This window comes from Haliotis asinina, chromosome 14 (genome assembly GCF_037392515.1).
Source record: "Haliotis asinina isolate JCU_RB_2024 chromosome 14, JCU_Hal_asi_v2, whole genome shotgun sequence".
Lineage (NCBI taxonomy): Eukaryota > Metazoa > Mollusca > Gastropoda > Lepetellida > Haliotidae > Haliotis > Haliotis asinina.
Window position 1 is genome coordinate 55,202,622 of NC_090293.1, and position 18,727 is coordinate 55,221,348.

The window sequence follows — 18,727 nt, forward strand, 5'->3', positions numbered from 1 at the left end:
TTTTGCACATATTTATTAATCAGATGATCCTCTGGTGATGCATGTCAAGATTCACAATGAAAGCAAGGAATTCCACAGCTATTTTAAGCTTGCCAACGTTATTTTAAGCTTGCCAACGTTGTGGGACACAATCTGAAATTTGAAGTTGATTTTGTTGATGGCAATGTACTGCTGGACGGTACAGTGATGGGAGTAAACCAGGTGAAGTCCTTCACCAAGTCTGCTCAGAGTCGGTCCTTTGTGGAGAAGCTGTCTGAGAAGCCATAGCATCGTGTGTACATGCAGTGTGTGGAACAGAACAGCCATCCAACCAACTCCTTCGCCTGGATGAAGTTGGCTGGTCTCAAATGTGAAACTGAGGGTTTCCGTTTTTGCTGCTCAGGACCAGTCACTTCCCACTCGCAATCGCCAGAATGTTATTCTTCAAGAAAATATCAATACGAAATGTCGTCTTTGCAATGAATTCAAGGAGACTGTCCAACACCTTGTCAGTGGATGCCCTTCCTTGGCACAAACAGCATATCTTAAAAGACATGATGGCATGGTTCGCTGCTTTTATTATCGTCTCCGCCATGCCTGTGGCTTTGACTCCGAGGTCCATCCATGGTACAACCCTGAACATGTCCAGGGCGTCCTGGAAAATGATGCTTTTAAACTTCTCTGGAATAGGCCAATATACAGCCTGAGACGAATTCCAGCCAACAAACCTGATCTTGTCCTTTTTGATAAAGCCAATGAAATTATTTATATCATAGAATTTTCTGTCCCTTTTGACAGCAATGCGATTGGCAAGATTCAGGAAAAGCATGAAAAATATGCGGACCTCGCTTTTGAAATGTCTTGCCTGTATCCCAAGTACACTGTCGTCAGGCTCCCCATTGTTCTCGGTGCCCTTGGTTTGGTACCTCCTGATCTCTTGGCGCAGATCAGGAGAGTGCCCGGGTTCTCCACCGGGAGCACAGCCCTTCTGACAATCTGGGTAATGCAGAAGGCTGCAGTATTGGGGAGCCTCCATATTCTCTGGAAAGTTCTTGGTGGGTTCGACTAGGCAGTGTTTCCTGGGAGAAGTCCCATTCACTGTCTGGGCTGCGTGTAGAGGGGGTGAGGGCCCTGAGCTGATGATGAGCTTGACCAGCCTGACTGTGCCAGGATCACCCAAACCCTCTCTGCTGCATTTCATTTCTAATCTGTAAAACATAATAATAATAATAAGGGTATTTGTAGAGCGCTAGTTCCACATCATTGAGGGACATGCTCAAAGCGCGTATTGCATATGTGCATATGCACTGGAGGGACAACAGTAGGTACACTTAGTCGTAGCATTTGAAGAGATACGTTCTTAGTCCAAATTTAAACACAGATAGCGTAGGTGCACTTTTGAGGTTAAATGGGAGAGAGTTCCATAATGAGGTAGCTACATGTGAGAAGGATCGAGCCCTGAAAGATTTCAGTTTATATACTGGTAGGTACAGTCAAGAGCATTTGGTCAGCTGATCGGACATTCCTAGAGGGCTTGTAGTGGACAAATGTCTCCTGAAGTTAGACAGGGACATTACGAAGAATACATTAATCAGCATGTCTTTGATATGAAATATTCCAGTTGTATGGTACCACTATCAGCAATGTTCCAACTATATAAATGTTATTAGATCATGATACATGAACCAGGAAGTGTTGACATGTAACCATGCAAGTCACAAACTTGCCAACACCGACAAACAGCTCCGAACTCATCCAGTCCAGTCTTCCAGACGTCTTAATGCAGTTATTTACTTACTAATCATAAGACTGCAGTCAAACAACAGAAACTTGAACTTGGGTATATATTTTTTATTACTTTTTTTTCTCACAGTTTACTCGTCTTCCTGTGACCTGAGCCTGGCATTGGGGTTGGTCACCTTGATTGCGAGCTGCTGGGCACGCTCAACGATCTCTTTCCTCTTTCGTGATGAGACATTGTGAGCGATCTCAGCTGAGAATGTTCTGTTTTGCATCAGTAACACCTCCAGTTCCTGCAACACGACAGAGGTTCTTCAATGTTACTACAGAGGTATGACAATCTGGATGTTGCCTGTATGTGAAGCATGAGCTCACGCTCACTTCTGTCTACAACTATTCTCAATGTCTCAATGCTGACAGCAGTGTTCCAGCCATATCACAACTGTCTTAGTTTCAGTTGCTTCGGACTGGGTAATGGCTTCTTTATTTACAGGCAAGCTGAAGTATCAAGTTTGGAAAGGCTGAGAACAGCTGCAAACATTGATGCTGAGTAAGGCAACTTTCACTCACTCATGACTTTCAAGTTTTATGATGAACACATTGGACTTTTTCCTGAGCTCAAGAGACATAATTTGTGATAATTCTTTATAAATTTATTAAGGTGAACCTTAGCACTGCACCTCTATTATAGATAAAGAGGGTAGACATGACCAGAGCTGACTACCAACATACCACACATGACCAGAGCTGACTACCAATGTAACACGCACAACCAGTGCTGACTAAAGGCGAACCCCGTTTACTCCGACCCCACATCTCTGGAAACCCCACCTTCAAGACAATTTTTATGTGAAACAAAACTTACCTTCATTAATTGTACATGCTTAATTGGACCCATGCTTCCGGACCTGGGCGGCAAATTTTTGTGACACATACACATGCATGTGTATGTGTCATGTCACGTTTACCACACGACTATGTGATTTCATTGTTAATCTATCGGAAGGCATTAGATGTGAATTGATTATTTAGCCATCAAAACACTAGGGAAGCGTGTCACTCGGGTTCTTCGTTAGGATTTGGTGGGAGTGAGTACATCTCATCAGGAACGATTAAGGTAAACTACTCTGTAATTGTACTGTATATAACACTTATAAATCGACCCCTACTATCTGTCGTGATGCAAGCTAAAAATAGCCTGCCACATGATCTAAGTCATGTGATCCCGTCTGGAAGTTTACTTTCTGCAGACAGCATATGTTCAACGCAATTCCATGTGTTTTTAGGGCATTTAGAATTAAAAAAAAATTGTAATTGGCAAAATAGAAACTTTTCGTCATTGACTTACGTTTTTCATCTAACTTACCACCTGAAGCTCCACACGCTACATGATTACGTCCGAGACAACATGACAACTTGTAACCCGTGTTACACCTTCCATGTATTATCAGTACACTTATATGTCATGATGATTCACTCTTATTACTATTGACTGTTGATTTATTGATATGCGTACATACATTTTCTTTGCTTTCTCTTAATTTTCACGATTTTGCTTGTTTGATCCAGTTAACTGGACGTCTCGCTATCAGGACGATTTTCAAGTGAAACCAAAACGTCCGGATAAACAGGGTTCGACTATACCAACATATCACACATGACCAGAGCTGATTACCAACATATCACACATGACCAGAACTGACTACTAACGTATCACATGTGACCAAAGCTGACTACCAACATATCACACACGACCAGAGTGGACTACCAATGTAACACACACAACCGGAGCGGACTACCAACATAACACACGTGAACAGGGCTGACTACCAACACACCACACATGACCAGAGCTGACTACCAATGTAACACACACAACCAGGGCAGACTACCAACATATCACACATGACCAGAGCGGACTACCAACATACCACACACCACCAGAGCAGACTACCGACATACCACACGTGACCAGGGCTGACTACCAACATAACACAAATGGCCAGAGCTGTCTACCAACATATCACACAAGCAGAGACAACTGCCAAAATACCATATGACCAGAGCAGACTACCCGGAGAAAGTATCACAGACCACAACCTACCTTGACATTGTGAACAAGGAACTTCTTGAAGCCATCTGGGCAGACATGCTTCACTTTGTAACATGTTCCGTAACCAATGTTTGGCATCAAATACTGCCCCTTGAAGCGACGTCTCACTCTGTTGTCAATACCCTTGGGTTTACGCCATGCTTGCTGTGGAGAAAAAATAACATATGAATAAAGTGTCTCACTGTTGTCAGTACTGCTGGTTTACAACAAAATCCCACATGGAAATAGGAGTTGATCTCGCAGGCACAGGTACAGTGACGGATGATAGAGGCTAACAGACCCAAGGTATTACCTCCACTCACAAATGAGGGCAACAAATTTTACAAGTCCTTGCTGCTTTAAAGATTGGTTTGTTGTTAATCACTACACTCAGCCATATTCCAACTAAATGGGGACAGCCTGTAAACGATATTGTTAGGACCATATAATCCAGCGATCAATAGTAACAGCATCGATCAAAGCAATTGGTATACGAAGTGCATGTGTCAACCTAGCCCAGTCTGACCACTTGATCCTGTTAGTCATCCTTTACAAGCATGAAGATCTAACCCTGATCCCCAATGGTTGTTAAAGAGAGGGTCTTAATAAATTGAAGTCTGCCATATGTTCAGATAATTACTTCACAGTCTAAAATGAATCAGTGGTAGTGTGGACAGTGGTTGTGTCAGGCATGCTACTACACTTGATGCTCTGTAGGTATACTGTCTGGGAGTCTTCTGGAACTTCTTAATATCCATTCTGTACATTTGTATGTTCTGAAACACCCTGCATATCCAAGGAACTCTTGGATATCTTGGTGAAATGGGGCTTACAGATGTGTTCTAGATTTTTGTACCAACATACAAGATACAATCTTGAATGTCTTTTGTGTGAAAAGACTTGGGAATGACTGACATTCCTTCTTCCTATAGAGCCATTCATTCATACACAGAAGTTATGTCACAGTTGCTTAACGTATTGCGAGTGAATGAGCAAGAGGGTTTGATTTCCTTTAGACAAATGTTTAGTCTCTGAACACGTACAATTTTGATACTAAAAAACTAAACCATATAAATTGAAAATGATCCCTAGGGAAACCAGAGATTTAGGCTGGTGGAAATCTTGACTTGCATTAGCATTGCAGAGAGGACTTGGAGCGAGTTTAGTTTTATGCTGCATGGCAATATTCCAGCTATATAGCATTGGTCTGTAAATAATCCATTCTGGACCAGACAATCCAGTGATCAACAGCATAAGCATCGATCTGCGCAATGGGGAACAGATGTGTCAACCGAGTCAGCAAGCCCGACCACCTGATCCTGTTTGTCACCTCTTACAAGAGGCATAGTTGCTTGTTATGGCAAGCGTGTGTTGCTGAAGGCCCACTCTATCCAGATACAGTACTGACACTAGAGGCATGTCCACCTCGCCTCACTGTGCACACTTAACAGGTTAGTAGGTGTGACAGTTGCATTTAATCCAAATTTATATACTATTTAACATAAAAGTCCATCATTGAGGAGCTTGCATTCTACAGTGATAGAAATTAACACTTGCCACCAGGCCCGAGGCGAGTAGAAGTTTGTCCGGGCGAATTAGAACTATGCTATTGCTCGCCCACTGGACAAGGGTATGTGCCATTGCTGAACATAAAGATGGAAAGACTGCCATCTGAATTCCCGATTCTGATAACTGATGAAAAGGTCTCATTATAATCATGATTTAGATGTTTTTGCCTCACTAGAATTGGTTAATATAAAATGAGGCTTTTTTTAACTACATCATTTTTTTTAACTAGGCCAGTAGAAAACAGCTTGAGCCAGTAAGATTTTACGTCTACTGGCCCTGAGGGCCTGTCTGAAAGTCAAGTTAATTTCCATCACTGTTCTATACTATCTGTGATATTGCTCACCTTGACTCTCATGTACCGCTCGGACTGATGACGGATGAACTTCTTGTTCCTCTTTCGAGGAACCTTGTGCTTAACTAGGGGTCGAATCGCCATCTTTCTTGTCTACAAAGAAAACAAATATAAAATATTAATTATGTACCTGTATCATTGTTACCTAGGTAACAACTTGACTAGTTATAGAATAGATTAAGGTGGGGAACAAGGTCATCTGGATGTTTCAAGTCCATACACATCAGTTTTCAAGAGATATTCAGATAAAAGATTTAAAAGAAATCTCAAAGAATAAAAGTAATCTGAAATAGTTACTTCTTGTTACTTATATTAAATAAAAGATAATTGTGTCAGAATCACAAAACAATACTTGGTGCCTAGTCAGTCTACTTTACATTGTTGCAAATTGCTTGATTCTTCTGAAGATAGGCAACTGACAAATGGAAACAAATGTAAATAATATTTAGTAAAGATAACAAAACATGATTATGATGTACTGTGGTCCATTTTGTTATAGTACATGTATTTGGTACCTGAAAGGCCTATCAAGCAAAGAGAACAATTACATAATACATCTTGAAAGATTGTTATAATTTACTAAGTCAGCAGATTCAAAATCAGATCAGGGGACCTTGGTGTTCTCTGCTGCAGTAATTAAATGTCCGAAACCTTTTAACCATCTGAGATGTCACGATGACTGATAGTCCTTTATAATTATCTTTTAACATCTAATTTGCATTATTCCTTGTTAAGTCATTGCAACATCTGGCCATGCCTAGTCATCCGTGAAACTTAAAAATGAATCAACTGGCTGTGAAAGCAATATTGGAATCATGTCAAATTATTACAGTTTAAAACGATTTTTTGTCGGAATTTAATCTATTAGTAGTTTGGTCGACAGATCACATACGCATGAACACATATTACGATCGTGTGCTGCTAGATATGTAACAGTAAACAGAAACAAGATAATCTGGTCTAAGACAAAAGATGAAAATTATGAAACGTCAGCATTCTTACTTACTACAAATTGACTGCTGAGAAGTTGGTCGAATATTGACCACTTTAACGGTTTTAAAGTGACATTATTAAGCACAGAGGCTTGGCTACTTTGGCCTATCGGAGGTAAACAAATATTTTTCTGGTATCTTATATGATGACAAGATCGTAGTATGTTGATAACCGCCTCTCCTTACCATTTAGAGTATGCCCAAACCTCTGATCCTGACAAAAATACATTAACAAACGATAAGATCACGTAGAATCTCAAATGACAAGAGTACATGAGAATTTCAGTGAGGGCACGGCATGCGTGAATTCATAGGTGTTTCAAGCATACAATTTCATAATATATTTGAATGAATCAAAACATAACCCTGCTGTGATATCGTGCAAAATGATGACTCCATTTTAACACTGGATGTGGTTTTGGTATGCTGATAAACTTCGATTCTAATTAACGTACATTTGAACGACCCTGTGTTGGTGGCCGAATGCCGGAAAAGGAAGTAAGGAGAACTGCGCCACCTACACAATGACAACTAAGGGACAGAACCGCTGAGAGTTAAAAACAAATATTGCTCATATATAACATATACACCATTGACGCTGTCGGTTTTACACAACCCCTGAATGATATTATTTCCGATTCCTGACAGTCATGTGCAAAAACATTAAAGGAAGAACGTGCAGATTTCCCATTGACACTCCCACTTCGCGCGATCTTGATTTATGTCAAATGACGTTGTTTCAATGTCGTTATCCTGCATTTGCACAGAAAACAGACACAGTACTTTATTACACGTTTAAGACACACAGGCGTGGGGTTGGGTGGGGAAATGCACCCCCAATTTTTGGATGTTTTTTTTTAGTTATTATTATCATAACCTCAGTCATGATACGATATGATATTAAAAATACAGTTACTTCTTTCAACACATTGTCGTTGCATTCCGTATAAGACCCTGTCTGTTTATACACAAGTAAACCCTCTAACGAATAGCGATACGGTGTCGTTTTCGACAAGTCAAGGTTTCCCTCTTCTCGCCAATCTGGATCTTTGTCGTCTGTTGACAAGATGTGGTTAGAGCAAGAATCCAAGAAAACACACAGTGGAAGCTAAAGGGACCTTTCATAATTTATAAATATATTTAGAAAGTAAGTGACCTTACTGCAAGTCATGTACGTAATCGTTATCAAATAAAATTTTCGCCGACTGAAATTGAGTGAGTGAGGTAATAATTCTAAAAGGATAGAGAATGTGAGCTCATGAAAAAGACGTACTGTAAATCGTATCACACCTGTATTTTCCGGAAAGATGTCGTATCGATCGCGGTCTCAGAGTATTGTTACAGCCCTGTTAAATAACCAAGATGACCGATAACAACTGCGGAATAACAGTTTGGTTAGTTAACACACAGACGTTCGTATAATACTACTTAGACTAACAGCTATAGTCTCTGAAACAGTCTAAGTAAACTTATCCTCAGTACTTTTCGTTACACTCCATAAGTGGTGTAGTGTAACGAAATACACTGCGACGAAGTTTACTTAGACTGGTCTCTGAAATGAACATATTTCACTGAAAAAACGTTCATACTGAAAAAAATATTATAGTGAAATGGAGCCCTGAGACTTTCTTCATTTCCTGAAGCTATGGAAATCTAGACTTGCCACATTTTCTAGACTTGGGCTCTCTTGGCTATACAGTATGGTTCAAAATTATTGAGAATAGCTAAAGCATTTCATATTATTAAACGAGAACAAATCAGATAAAATTGAATGTATTGTGAAAGTGAACTGACCTTTTCATGTTGTGTAGGTAACAATTTAATATTTTATCAAGTCTCCTTGAGCTTCACGGCACAGTATAAGACAGGTAGGCATACTTCCTATCAGAGAGGTTAGTGTCTCGTGAGTTATGCTGTCCCAGTATCGGACCACTTCTCTCTTCATGTCTTCAATTTTTGTCAACCCTTTTGATTCACACATTCCTTCATCACCCCCCAAATGTTCTCAATGGGATTTAAGTCAGGACTATATGCAGGAAATGGTAATGCAGTCACATTTTTCTCCTGAAACCACTGCTTGGCATGTTTTGCGGTGTGTTTAGGATCATTATCTTGCTGCAAAATCCAGTCATTTCCATAAAACACATGTGCACTTGGAAGGAGAAAATTATCTAATATGTTAGTGTAGCGTTGACGTGTCAGATTTCCCTCAAACACACACAGCGCAGTCGTTCCTAATAAGGATATCCCTCTCCATACATGAAACTTTGGGCTGTATTTAGGTCGTCGATACAACGGTGCTGACGCAGACTTTGTCCATATTTTCACATTATTGAGATATACCCATATTGAGCTTTCATCAGTAAAAATCACATTTTCCCAGTCAAAGTTTTCATGTGCCAAACACCACTCAACACGCCTGTCTTTATGTTCTTGTTTCATGAGAGGAGAAGGAATTCCAGTCTTTTTCTCCCATCCAAGATCAATCAAATTTCTTCTAACTGTAGATTTTGATACAACTGTTGATCCCCTTTCTATCATTTCATACCTGATGTTGGAGATGCTTGCCCTTTGCTTTTTAGACGCTAAAATTCCCAGCCGGACGCGATCTGAGAAGTCCAATTTTCTGGGTCTCCCTGCTCCTTTCTGGTGCCCAAAATCCTTTCCCTCTTTGAAATTCTTCCAAATCCTATACACAGTAGAAAGAGGAGTTCCTGTTCTCTCTGCCAATGTATTTACATCATCAATTCCTTGATTACACAACTCAAAAATCAACCTTCTTTTATCTTCAGCAGAGATTGTTGACAGTGCTGAGGAAAATGACGTCTGCTACAAATTCAGGGGAGGTAACTCTAATTGTACTATACTCAGTAGGCCAAGATGAGTTACCTCCCTTATACCATTACTTAGTTTTAAGTATCAGTGAATCAGTTGAGGTGTTAGGATAGCTCAAAGTAAGAAGAAAAATTCTCAATAATTATGAACCAGACTATATATACTTCAGGGTCTGTACGACAGACTAAATACTACTAAATACAGACAAATGTTACCCATTGGATTCTGTCTGTGTTTGTGGTGCTTTGTGGAAGTAATCATACTGAAAATAGCTATAAGGCTGACCAGTCCTGTGAACGAACAGGTGCTTGTAGTATCTCTTGTGACGTCATATTGTACAACTACATTTGGATATTATGACGTCATGCCTATTGTACATGTCTTCGTTCGGCAATAATGTTTGATGAAACGAAGTAAGACATCGCCTACAGGCTCATTTGTAAACAAAATGACCAATGTCAATTTTGTAAACGGTGAGTTTCAGTAAATTAGATCAAAAACTTTCCTCTCAAAGAGTTGGCCACGAGCTCCTATAAAGGCTGCTGTTGTATTTCATAGATATCATGTGGGTGTATATTTGATTGCTTCAAGAAAAAAGAAAGAAAGAAACCGCAATTGGTATAATAATTCACACAAGGCAAATCTTTGGCAGGATGTAGGCTAAGTTAATCATTTATTATTATAAAGTCGTAAGATATGTAAGATAATGAAGGGCTTAAACCTTCCCTGACCCTGAATCATTGACGTAACTTCCGCTCTAGTATTACTTCTGCGCAATAATATGCGCATCGTTCAGAAGGTACTGTGAAGTCGGCAATATTTTGTGTGTAGGGTGAGGTTTCAGTCAGAGCTTTGCCCATGTGCAGTTTCTTTTCCACGATTGAGGTATGACATTCGTTTCTTTGAAATCTGATCTTCCCTTTTGTCGGGCGTTTGGCCTCATGCGAGAGTGCACGCGATCGCTAATGTTATTTCTTTCTGTGCAGGTGTCGATGAGCTAAAATGGTGTCACCGCGACTTGCCTCCACACCGTCTGAGAAGAACATTGGAAACATAGTCTCTTAAACATTACGATATGGGGACTTTTAAGAACTCGTAAAATCTTCATCCATTTGAACTTATGAAGATTACAAGGAACATCAAAGGAAATAGACCAATTTGTAATATTGTCAAATGTTACATGCAGGCTTGAAATATGTCCTGAAGACATCCTAGAGTATGACAGCCCTTATGCCGACACTTGTCTCCAGAACAACTGCTCGGATTTAAGACAATTCAACACTTTGAAAATATTGATCATTATGTAACTCTGACAGGTATCACACAGTGATCTGTCATAACATCGCTACAACCAAAGACCAGCCCCTGAAACAGGAGATAATACCTTAAGTAGGTAGACCAGTTGTTCCTGACTAAATACTGTCAAATCACATGCCAGTTTTAAATGAAGTGAATACTATCAGTTTGTGCAAATGTCTCGGAAAACCAACAAGGCCCAAGATAACTCAGTTGCAGCAGAACGACTAGCTGACTACAGAGGGGAGAGTGTTATCCCCATCATGTCTACTCACGGTACCGGCTCCGATTCACCAGATTTGGAAAGTCACCGCCAAGCACAGTATAGCCATGATGGCTGTGATGATGTTGTCGCATCAATGGACAATGTTTCCATCAGGGAACAATTTCAAGCCAAAGAAATTCCCAAGGTAATTCAGTTAGGGATTTTCATATTTTAGTCATGCAATTGTGATCAGGGAGAAAGCCACTGATTTGGGATACCCACTGACACTAGTCGTTATTTATCCAGTGTCTGTGAGAGAAATTATAACCCTTTGAGTTATTTAACTATGATCTGCCGTATTTATGCGTTATTTAAAAGACAACTAATATCTCCTTGGGGTAATATTTTATTTCCCTGTATTCATCCCTCGCAAGAACTCCCTCAGTGATACTGTTGGGTAATTACAAGGTAATCATTAGTCCCTGTAAATGAAATTGTTTCCCACGTAATCTTGCATCTACACGTTGGATATTGTATATGAACAAATCATGACTGAATGTGATATGCTTGCAGCTTCTGCTTACCCTGTTCTAAAGGAGTCATTGTCGTTTCCTTACAATATTGTTCACAGCAATCGTGATCTGATTTCTGTATTTTAGTGAATGTTACTTACTAGACTGGATACATATATCATCAGTGTTATACTGTGATTTGTTATGGTGTTATTTGTTGTAGTTTTACGGTTATGTGTCAACATTTTGTTGTTCACCTTCAAAATGGCATATACTGTGGGAAGGCTCATTGACATTGTCGTTGATAAAATGTATTGAGACACCTGTCTAAGTAGTACCTATGTAATATTTATTTTACATTTGAAGAAAAGCTGCAATAAAACAAAAGCTTTGTTAAGATAATATGTTTTTCTGGGTAAAACTATTGTCTTTGGTACTATTTCTTCAGATCATTCCATAAAAGTTCTTTGAAGTTACATAACTGGATTTTTAATAGATTGGAAAGAGTTCGCTCTGTTATATTTTTAAAATTACCGTGTCTAGGGCTGTTATTCAACATGGTTAGCCCCTATATATTGTTATTAATTTTTGAGCTTGCAGTTATTTTTGTGAGTTCTCAAGTAATTGTTGTGGTGGGTTTTGTTTATCTTAGTATGTGTTATTTTAAAAATGTAAAGTGCTCCAGATAGTTTTTCAAGCAATTGGGTATTTACTCCCATGTCTGTTTGAGTAATTGCACTTTTAAGGGAGTAACAAGCATTTTTTATACACCTACTGGTTAAGAATTGAGTACTTTTACACAGAGTTTCAGCCATTTTCAAACACTCAATATTGAAGTCGCATGACACGTTCTAATCGTGGAGCTCTTTGTTGTGTGCTTATATGCTTGCCTTTATTACAAGATACTGACTTACTTGACCCTAGATGGTACACATGCTGTGATATTAGTATTAAATGAGTGAAATTCACTTTGAAAACAGTCTAAATACTAACTTGCTTAAAGATACAGATGTGTAGATACATATGAACCAATCATGATTGATCACAGATACTGATTGTTTCCTTGATTACTGTTTTCTATCTATCAGTCATTGATGAAATCTATTAATTAGAACACCACTAATATGTCAAAACCTGTATATACATAAACAAAATGGCAGAGCCCCCTCTCAGAGCAATCTCCAACTCTCACTTTCATTAGATTCAGGCTTGGCATCTCTGACGTGGGTTGTCTATGCAGGTTGTGTGTGAGTCACAGAGTGGGTTGTCTGTTCAGTTTGTGTGTGAGTTACTGAGTGGGTTGTCTATGCAGGTTATGTGTGAGTGGGTTGTCTGTGCAGGTTGTGTATGAATGGGTTGTCAGTGTAGGTTGTGTATGATTTACTGAGTGGGTTGTCTGCACAAGTTGTGTTTGAGTGGGTTATCTGTGCTGGTTGTGTGTGAGTGGGTTGACTATGCAGGTTGTGTGTGAGTGGGTTGTCTGTGCTGGTTGTGTGTGAGTGGGTTGTCTATGCAGGTTGTGTGTGAGTGCGTTGTTTATGCAGGTTGTGTGTGAGTCACAGAGTGGGTTGTCTGTGCAGGTTGTGTATGAATGGGTTGTCTGTGTAGGTTCTGTGTGAGTTACTGAGTGGGTTGTCTGCGCAAGTTGTGTGTGAGTGAGTTATCTGTGCTGGTTGTGTGTGAGTGGGTTGACTATGCAGGTTGTGTGTGAGTGGGTTGTCTGTGCAGGTTGTGTGTGAGTGGGTTGACTATGCAAGTTGTGTGTGAGTGGGTTGACTATGCAGGTTGTGTGTGAGTGGGTTTTCTATGCAGGTTGTGTTTGAGTGGGTTTTCTATGCAGGTTGTGTGTGAGTGTGTTTTCTATGCAAGTTGTTTGTGAGTGGGTTGTCTATGCAGGTTGTGTGTGAGTCACTGAGTGTGTTGTCAGGGCAGGTGGTTTTTGAGTGGGTTGACTATGCAAGTTGTGTGAATGGGTTCTCTATGAGGGTTGTGTGTGAATGGGTTCTCTATGAGGGTTGTGTGTGAATGGGTTCTCTATGCAGGTTGTGTGTGAGTGGGTTGTCTATGCAGGTTATGTGTGAGTGGGTTGACTAAGCAAGTTGTATGTGGGGGTTCACTATGCAGGTTGTGTGTGAGTGTGTTGTCTATGCAGGTTGTGTGTGAGTGGGTTGACTATGCAAGTTGTTTGTGAGTGGGTTGCCTGTGCAGGTTGTGTGTGAGTGGGTTTTCTATGCAGGTTGTGTGTGAGTGGGTTCACTATGCATGTTGTGTGTGAGTCACTGAGTGTGTTGTCAGTGCAGGTTGTGTGTGAGTGGGTTGACTACGCAGGTTGTGTGAGTGGGTTACCTGTGCTGGTTGTGTGTAAGTGGGTTGTCTATGAAGGTTTTATGTGAGTGTGTTTTCTTTGCAGGTTGTGTGTGAGTGGGTTGTCTATGCAGGTTGTGTGTGAGTGGGTTGGCTAAGCAAGTTGTGTATGTGGGGGTTCACTATGCAGGTTGTGTGTGAGTTACTGAGTGTGTTGTCTATGCAGGTTGTGTGTGAGTGGGTTGACTATGCAGGTTGTGTGTGAGTGGGTTGGCTATGTAGGTTGTGTGTTGTGCGTGAGTGTGACTAGGTTGTGTGTGAGTGGGTTGTCTGAAGGTTTCATGTGAGTGGGATTTCTATGCAGGTTGTACGTGAGTGGGTTGTCTATGCAGGTTGTGTGTGAGTGGGTTGATTGCAGGGTGTGTGTGAATGTGTTGATTGCAGGTTATGTGTAAGTTGGTTGACTGCAGGTTGTGTATGAGTGGGTTGTCTATAAAGGTTTTATGTGAGTGGGTTTTCCTTGCAGGCTGTGTGTGACTGGGTTTTCTACTGCTGGTTGTGTGTGAGTGGGTTGATTGCAGGGTGTGTGTGAATGTGTTGACTGCAGGTTTTGTTTGAGTTGGTTGACTGCAGGTTTTGTTTGAGTGGGTTGACTGCAGGTTGTGTGTGAGTGGGTTGACTGCAAGTTGTGTGTGAGTGGGTTGACTGCAGGTTTTGTATGAGTGGGTTGACTGCAAGTTGTGTTTGAGTGGGTTGACTGCAAGTTGTGTGTGAGTGGGTTGACTGCAAGTTGTGTGTGAGTGGGTTGACTGCAAGTTGTGTGTGAATCGGTTGATTATGTTGTGTGGGTTTGTTTTTATGTGTGAAGGGGGTGTGGTGTGTATGTGTTTGTGTAACATGATATGTACAGGCCTGTTAAGTTTGTCAGTTGTGTGTCAGGGCTTGTGATTCAAGCTACATTACTAGTCTCAAGTCAGAAAACATTTGTGGCCATTGATTAATGTGAATAATTGATGAATTGTAAAAATATCTTGTTCTGTGCTTGTGAGTTGAAATTTCTGACAATACAGAATTTGACATTTCAACCTTGCCTGGTTGATCAGTGTTAATCAAGTAAAATTAGAAATACATATATCTCTTTGTATATTTGTGTAGGATGGTAATGGAATAGTAAGGAGAAATGAAAATGTAAACTTATGTGGTCTTGTTAACTATGGTTTACACCAATGTTGATGTTTTGATGATCTCTATGTCTTGTACACAGCTTAGCATGGCACCAATGCATGACTGATTTTAAACAAACTATTTTGTGTATGGAACTTTCCGCATGGTGGATTTTAACAATGAATATTTGACTAGCAGTTGTATATGACAAGCAGGTGTACCCCATCTGTCCTCACTTGGCTGTGTCCCAGTTGCTTTTTTAAAGAACTAATAAACTCACATTTTTTGCACTCTTTTAACCATTACATATGAAAGACTTATGGTTAGTCTAAAGCAGAACACCAAATTTATTCTTTGAAAACTCTGTCGCCAGAGCTCTGTAGTGACATCATGTGAGGGAGGATTTTCAGTTAGTTGTATATAAAATGTCTAATAGGCCAATCAATTTGCTGATTACCGGACGTCAGCAGAGATATGCCAAGTCATTATATTGCTGTCAAATGCTCCTAGGTCCTTGTGGCATAACAATTTCTTCCTCAGAAGTGAGTTTGTGTTCGAAGTAACAATAATATTGACTCCCTCCTTGTTTCCAAGAGAGAAATTGTTATGTTTTAAGCAATGTCAACCTAAATCCTATTGTCTGTCAAATACATATTTTACTAGTAGTACAAAGTAGTTCAGATAAAACAGTGCTAAAAAGCATTTATACTCAAGATTGGCGGTTGTTCATGAATGGACACTGCCATTGTTTAGAATTGTGGCTTCTTGGTCTAGAGTAGGTTTGAGAATCAGTTAGATTATGGTTTGTTTTCTCAAGTTAAAAGATCAAAACTACTTCCTACTCATAGTTAAATGTGTTTTTGAATCATGACTAAATGATTTTGCATGACACTGTAACAGAACTACAAGAACAATATATTAACATTATGACAACAAGCGATTTTGCCAGAAAAGTCTCCGAAAACAAGTTGTATCTGGGAAAATATGTGAAGCAGGTGACAAGATTAAATGGCAGTAGATGGTGAAAACATGGAGCTTTCAAAACAGCTGTCACGACTGCAAGTTTAGACAAACCTATAAACAAGCTATGCTACCCTCGGAAATGTAGATAATTGCTACAGCAGCCCACATAGGTATACCTCACATTATGTCATGGAGTCGTGCAAGAATTGTGCACTGTTGTCAAAAAGATCAATTTCAGGTAATGAAATGTTGAAATGAGTAGTTTTAAGGACAATGTTTCATTTATTTCTTTGTTTATGAATGATTTATGCATTTGTGCCCCCCTTGAGTATATGTGGTCTTTAGAGTGATACCCATGTGTAACAAGCACCCCTGTATTGATATTCAATTTTAATAAAAAAAATCATGTCCCTTCAGCAAATTCACATCTCAACGAACATGTATCTTGAATATGCTATTAGAAATAAAATATCACTTGACACAATAATTTGCCATTCATGGTATACCTATTCTTCTGCTAGGCATTGTTTTATATGCAGAGAACAAGATTATTGTGCACATTGTTCAATCAAGTAAGCCAGAAATTTCATGGAGCATGTTTGGATCCACTGCATCATCAATTCAATTAAACCATTCCCAGTATAAATTTGATGCAATCATTGGAAAATACTTCTGTAATAATCTAGTGATTTTTGTGAACCTGCTATAGTATGCCTGGGAGCATACAGGGTTACACTCTGTGTCTGTCTGTCTGTTCATATGGCACAGGGAATGTACTCTATCCACTTCTCCTCAATGACTACTTTATGGAATTCAGTGAACATATACATGGGTTTTCCTGTGACTCTAATGGTGTGCATCTCACATTTCTGCTTTTGTGTTTTATTGCTTTTTTGTAAGTTTAATAGTGACATTTGAACTTAAGTACATTTTGCAGAATTTCTTTGTGATGATAATTTAATGTGGGGGTGAACGTTATCCACTTCTCCTAAAAAACTACTTTATGGAATTAATTTTGATTACATATGTCCTTTATTGGGACTCTAAAGGTGTGCATCTCATGTTTTGTTTTTGTATTTTATTTATTAATATTTATTTGCATAAATTTTGTTGAATTTCTCTCTGAATATAGTGTTATAGGGGATGAAGTCTATCTACTATGTGTGTTTCATTGAGACTGTCATACATTGTTCATCCAGGTTTATAATTTTGTCACTTCTACAGATATTGAATTTAGTTCTGTTCATCCTGTTCGTCCCATACAACAGGGACTGTACTTTATCCACTTCTCCTCAAGAACCACTTCACAAAACTCAGTTAGCTTACATATGTCTTTTATAAAGACTCTAAAGATGTACAACTCATATTTTTTTTTTATTTTATAGTGTTTTTTTGTATGTTTAGAGACATTTCAAACTTAAAATAAATTTTGTGGAATTTCTCTCCGATGATAGTGAAATAGGGTATTAAGTCTATCCACTGGTCCACAAAACTGCTCAACAGAATTGATTAAGCTTATTCATGCATTTCATTTGGACTCACGAAGTGTGCATCTCATAGTTGCATAGATGTATATTGACCTTATGAGCAGGAATTAATCACCAGGGCACACTCAATGTCGAGGAACGTTTCCTATAACTGCGGGGGCATCCGTGTCCCTTGACACAATTTTGTCTTGTTTAGGTAATGTATTGTAGTACTGACATGTTATTTTAGGTGCAAAATGTATTAAAGAATAATATGCAAAGCATTTTGGTACAATGGACCATTGTTGACAGTAATTTTGTACCATATATATCCCATCTGTAGATAGGTCATAGTAGTGCTTGTGGTTTATTCTATGTTATCTCTTGATGTCAAGTCTAGAGTCTCTTAGCAAGGAATATGTGCCGATGAATTTCACTTTCAACAAAAATGTATATCAAATAAAGTGAAATTAGCATTGCGAATCCTCATTATTCTACCTTGTCCATTGGACATATAAATTTCAGAATTTTAATCCTTTTAGGATAATAGTTGGTTTGTATTACAAGGGTTTAATTGCAGTAGAACAGTTAAACAAATCTATGTGCAGTATGTGATAGCGTTAACTGTACTTGTTCTTGGTGTTTCATGTAATGTGCAAGCCCCCTTGTTATACGAACTTGGGTTGTAAACTAGTGATATTCCATGTGGGTCCTAGTAAAACATGTTCATTGTACATAGCCTCATATTATTGGTTTTCAGATTAATTGCACAATCAGCTGACCATCATATCAACTTACAAGAGACAAATTTATCATGTAACATCATGACCTGAGTACTTTGATGTTTGCTGTGATGAAGCACACTATGTTAAACGGCAAGCAAACACTTTTGATTAAATTTGGTCCTATTTCCAAGCATTAAGACCTGGTTGTTTACACTAAGATTGGTGAAAACGTGTGAAATGGCTTGCTTAATTTGCTTCACCTCAGTTACTTCTGACCCCACTTGTGATGTTTGTGAAACTGTCACTGTTTCAGGAGAAGAAGGGTAGCCAGGGCTCCATAGCAGTGGAGCCAGCAAACCCCAAGAAGCAGGTGATGGTGATAACTGGACAGAACAAGGCAAAGCCTACTGTCCCAGCACGACCGTCAGTCAAGGCAGACCTGGTGAGCCACATTTATAAGTTTCTATAGATCCATTGTGCACTTGGTACAGTTATATACCAATCAGTTGATGTATTCATAGAATTCTCAAAGT

The 18,727-nt window shown here is 39.3% G+C and overlaps 2 protein-coding genes across 3 annotated transcripts in view; one reads left to right on the forward strand and one right to left on the reverse strand.

Moving 5' to 3' along the window:
- Nucleotides 1-1,815: 1,815 nt before the first annotated feature.
- On the reverse strand, nt 1,816-7,251 carry LOC137261049 (large ribosomal subunit protein eL32-like). 2 transcript variants are annotated; one of them, XM_067798713.1, is made up of 4 exons: nt 7,180-7,251; nt 5,724-5,825; nt 3,824-3,976; nt 1,816-2,012 (listed from the first exon to the last, which is right to left on the reverse strand). In XM_067798713.1, exons 2-4 carry the CDS (start codon nt 5,814-5,816, stop codon nt 1,854-1,856), a joined length of 405 nt encoding a protein of 134 aa, XP_067654814.1. In that variant the 5' UTR covers nt 5,817-5,825; nt 7,180-7,251; the 3' UTR covers nt 1,816-1,853. The 2 variants fall into 2 exon arrangements, with proteins under 2 accessions (XP_067654814.1, XP_067654813.1); XM_067798712.1 differs by having other exon boundaries at nt 5,724-5,820; nt 7,176-7,218.
- Nucleotides 7,252-10,344: 3,093 nt separating this feature from the next.
- Nucleotides 10,345-18,727, forward strand: part of LOC137261175 (leucine-rich repeat protein SHOC-2-like) — a 28,897-nt gene continuing 20,514 nt past the window's right edge. The window contains exons 1-3 of the mRNA XM_067798881.1: nt 10,345-10,444; nt 10,546-11,265; nt 18,508-18,636. Of these exons, the coding sequence (XP_067654982.1) occupies nt 11,032-11,265; nt 18,508-18,636 (363 nt within the window). The 5' untranslated portion in view covers nt 10,345-10,444; nt 10,546-11,031. The remainder of the gene's footprint in view (nt 10,445-10,545; nt 11,266-18,507; nt 18,637-18,727) is intronic.

Bases quoted from the DNA above. Each gene is read 5' to 3' on its own strand.
- LOC137261049 (XM_067798713.1), bottom strand. From the start codon at position 5,816: ATGGCGATTCGACCCCTAGTTAAGCACAAGGTTCCTCGAAAGAGGAAC. The intron at 3,977-5,723 runs GTGAGCAATATC...TTTTCTCCACAG, and splicing joins AGCGGTACATGAGAGTCAAG to CAAGCATGGCGTAAACCCAA. The intron at 2,013-3,823 runs GTAGGTTGTGGT...GTCGTGTTGCAG, and splicing joins TCCTTGTTCACAATGTCAAG to GAACTGGAGGTGTTACTGAT.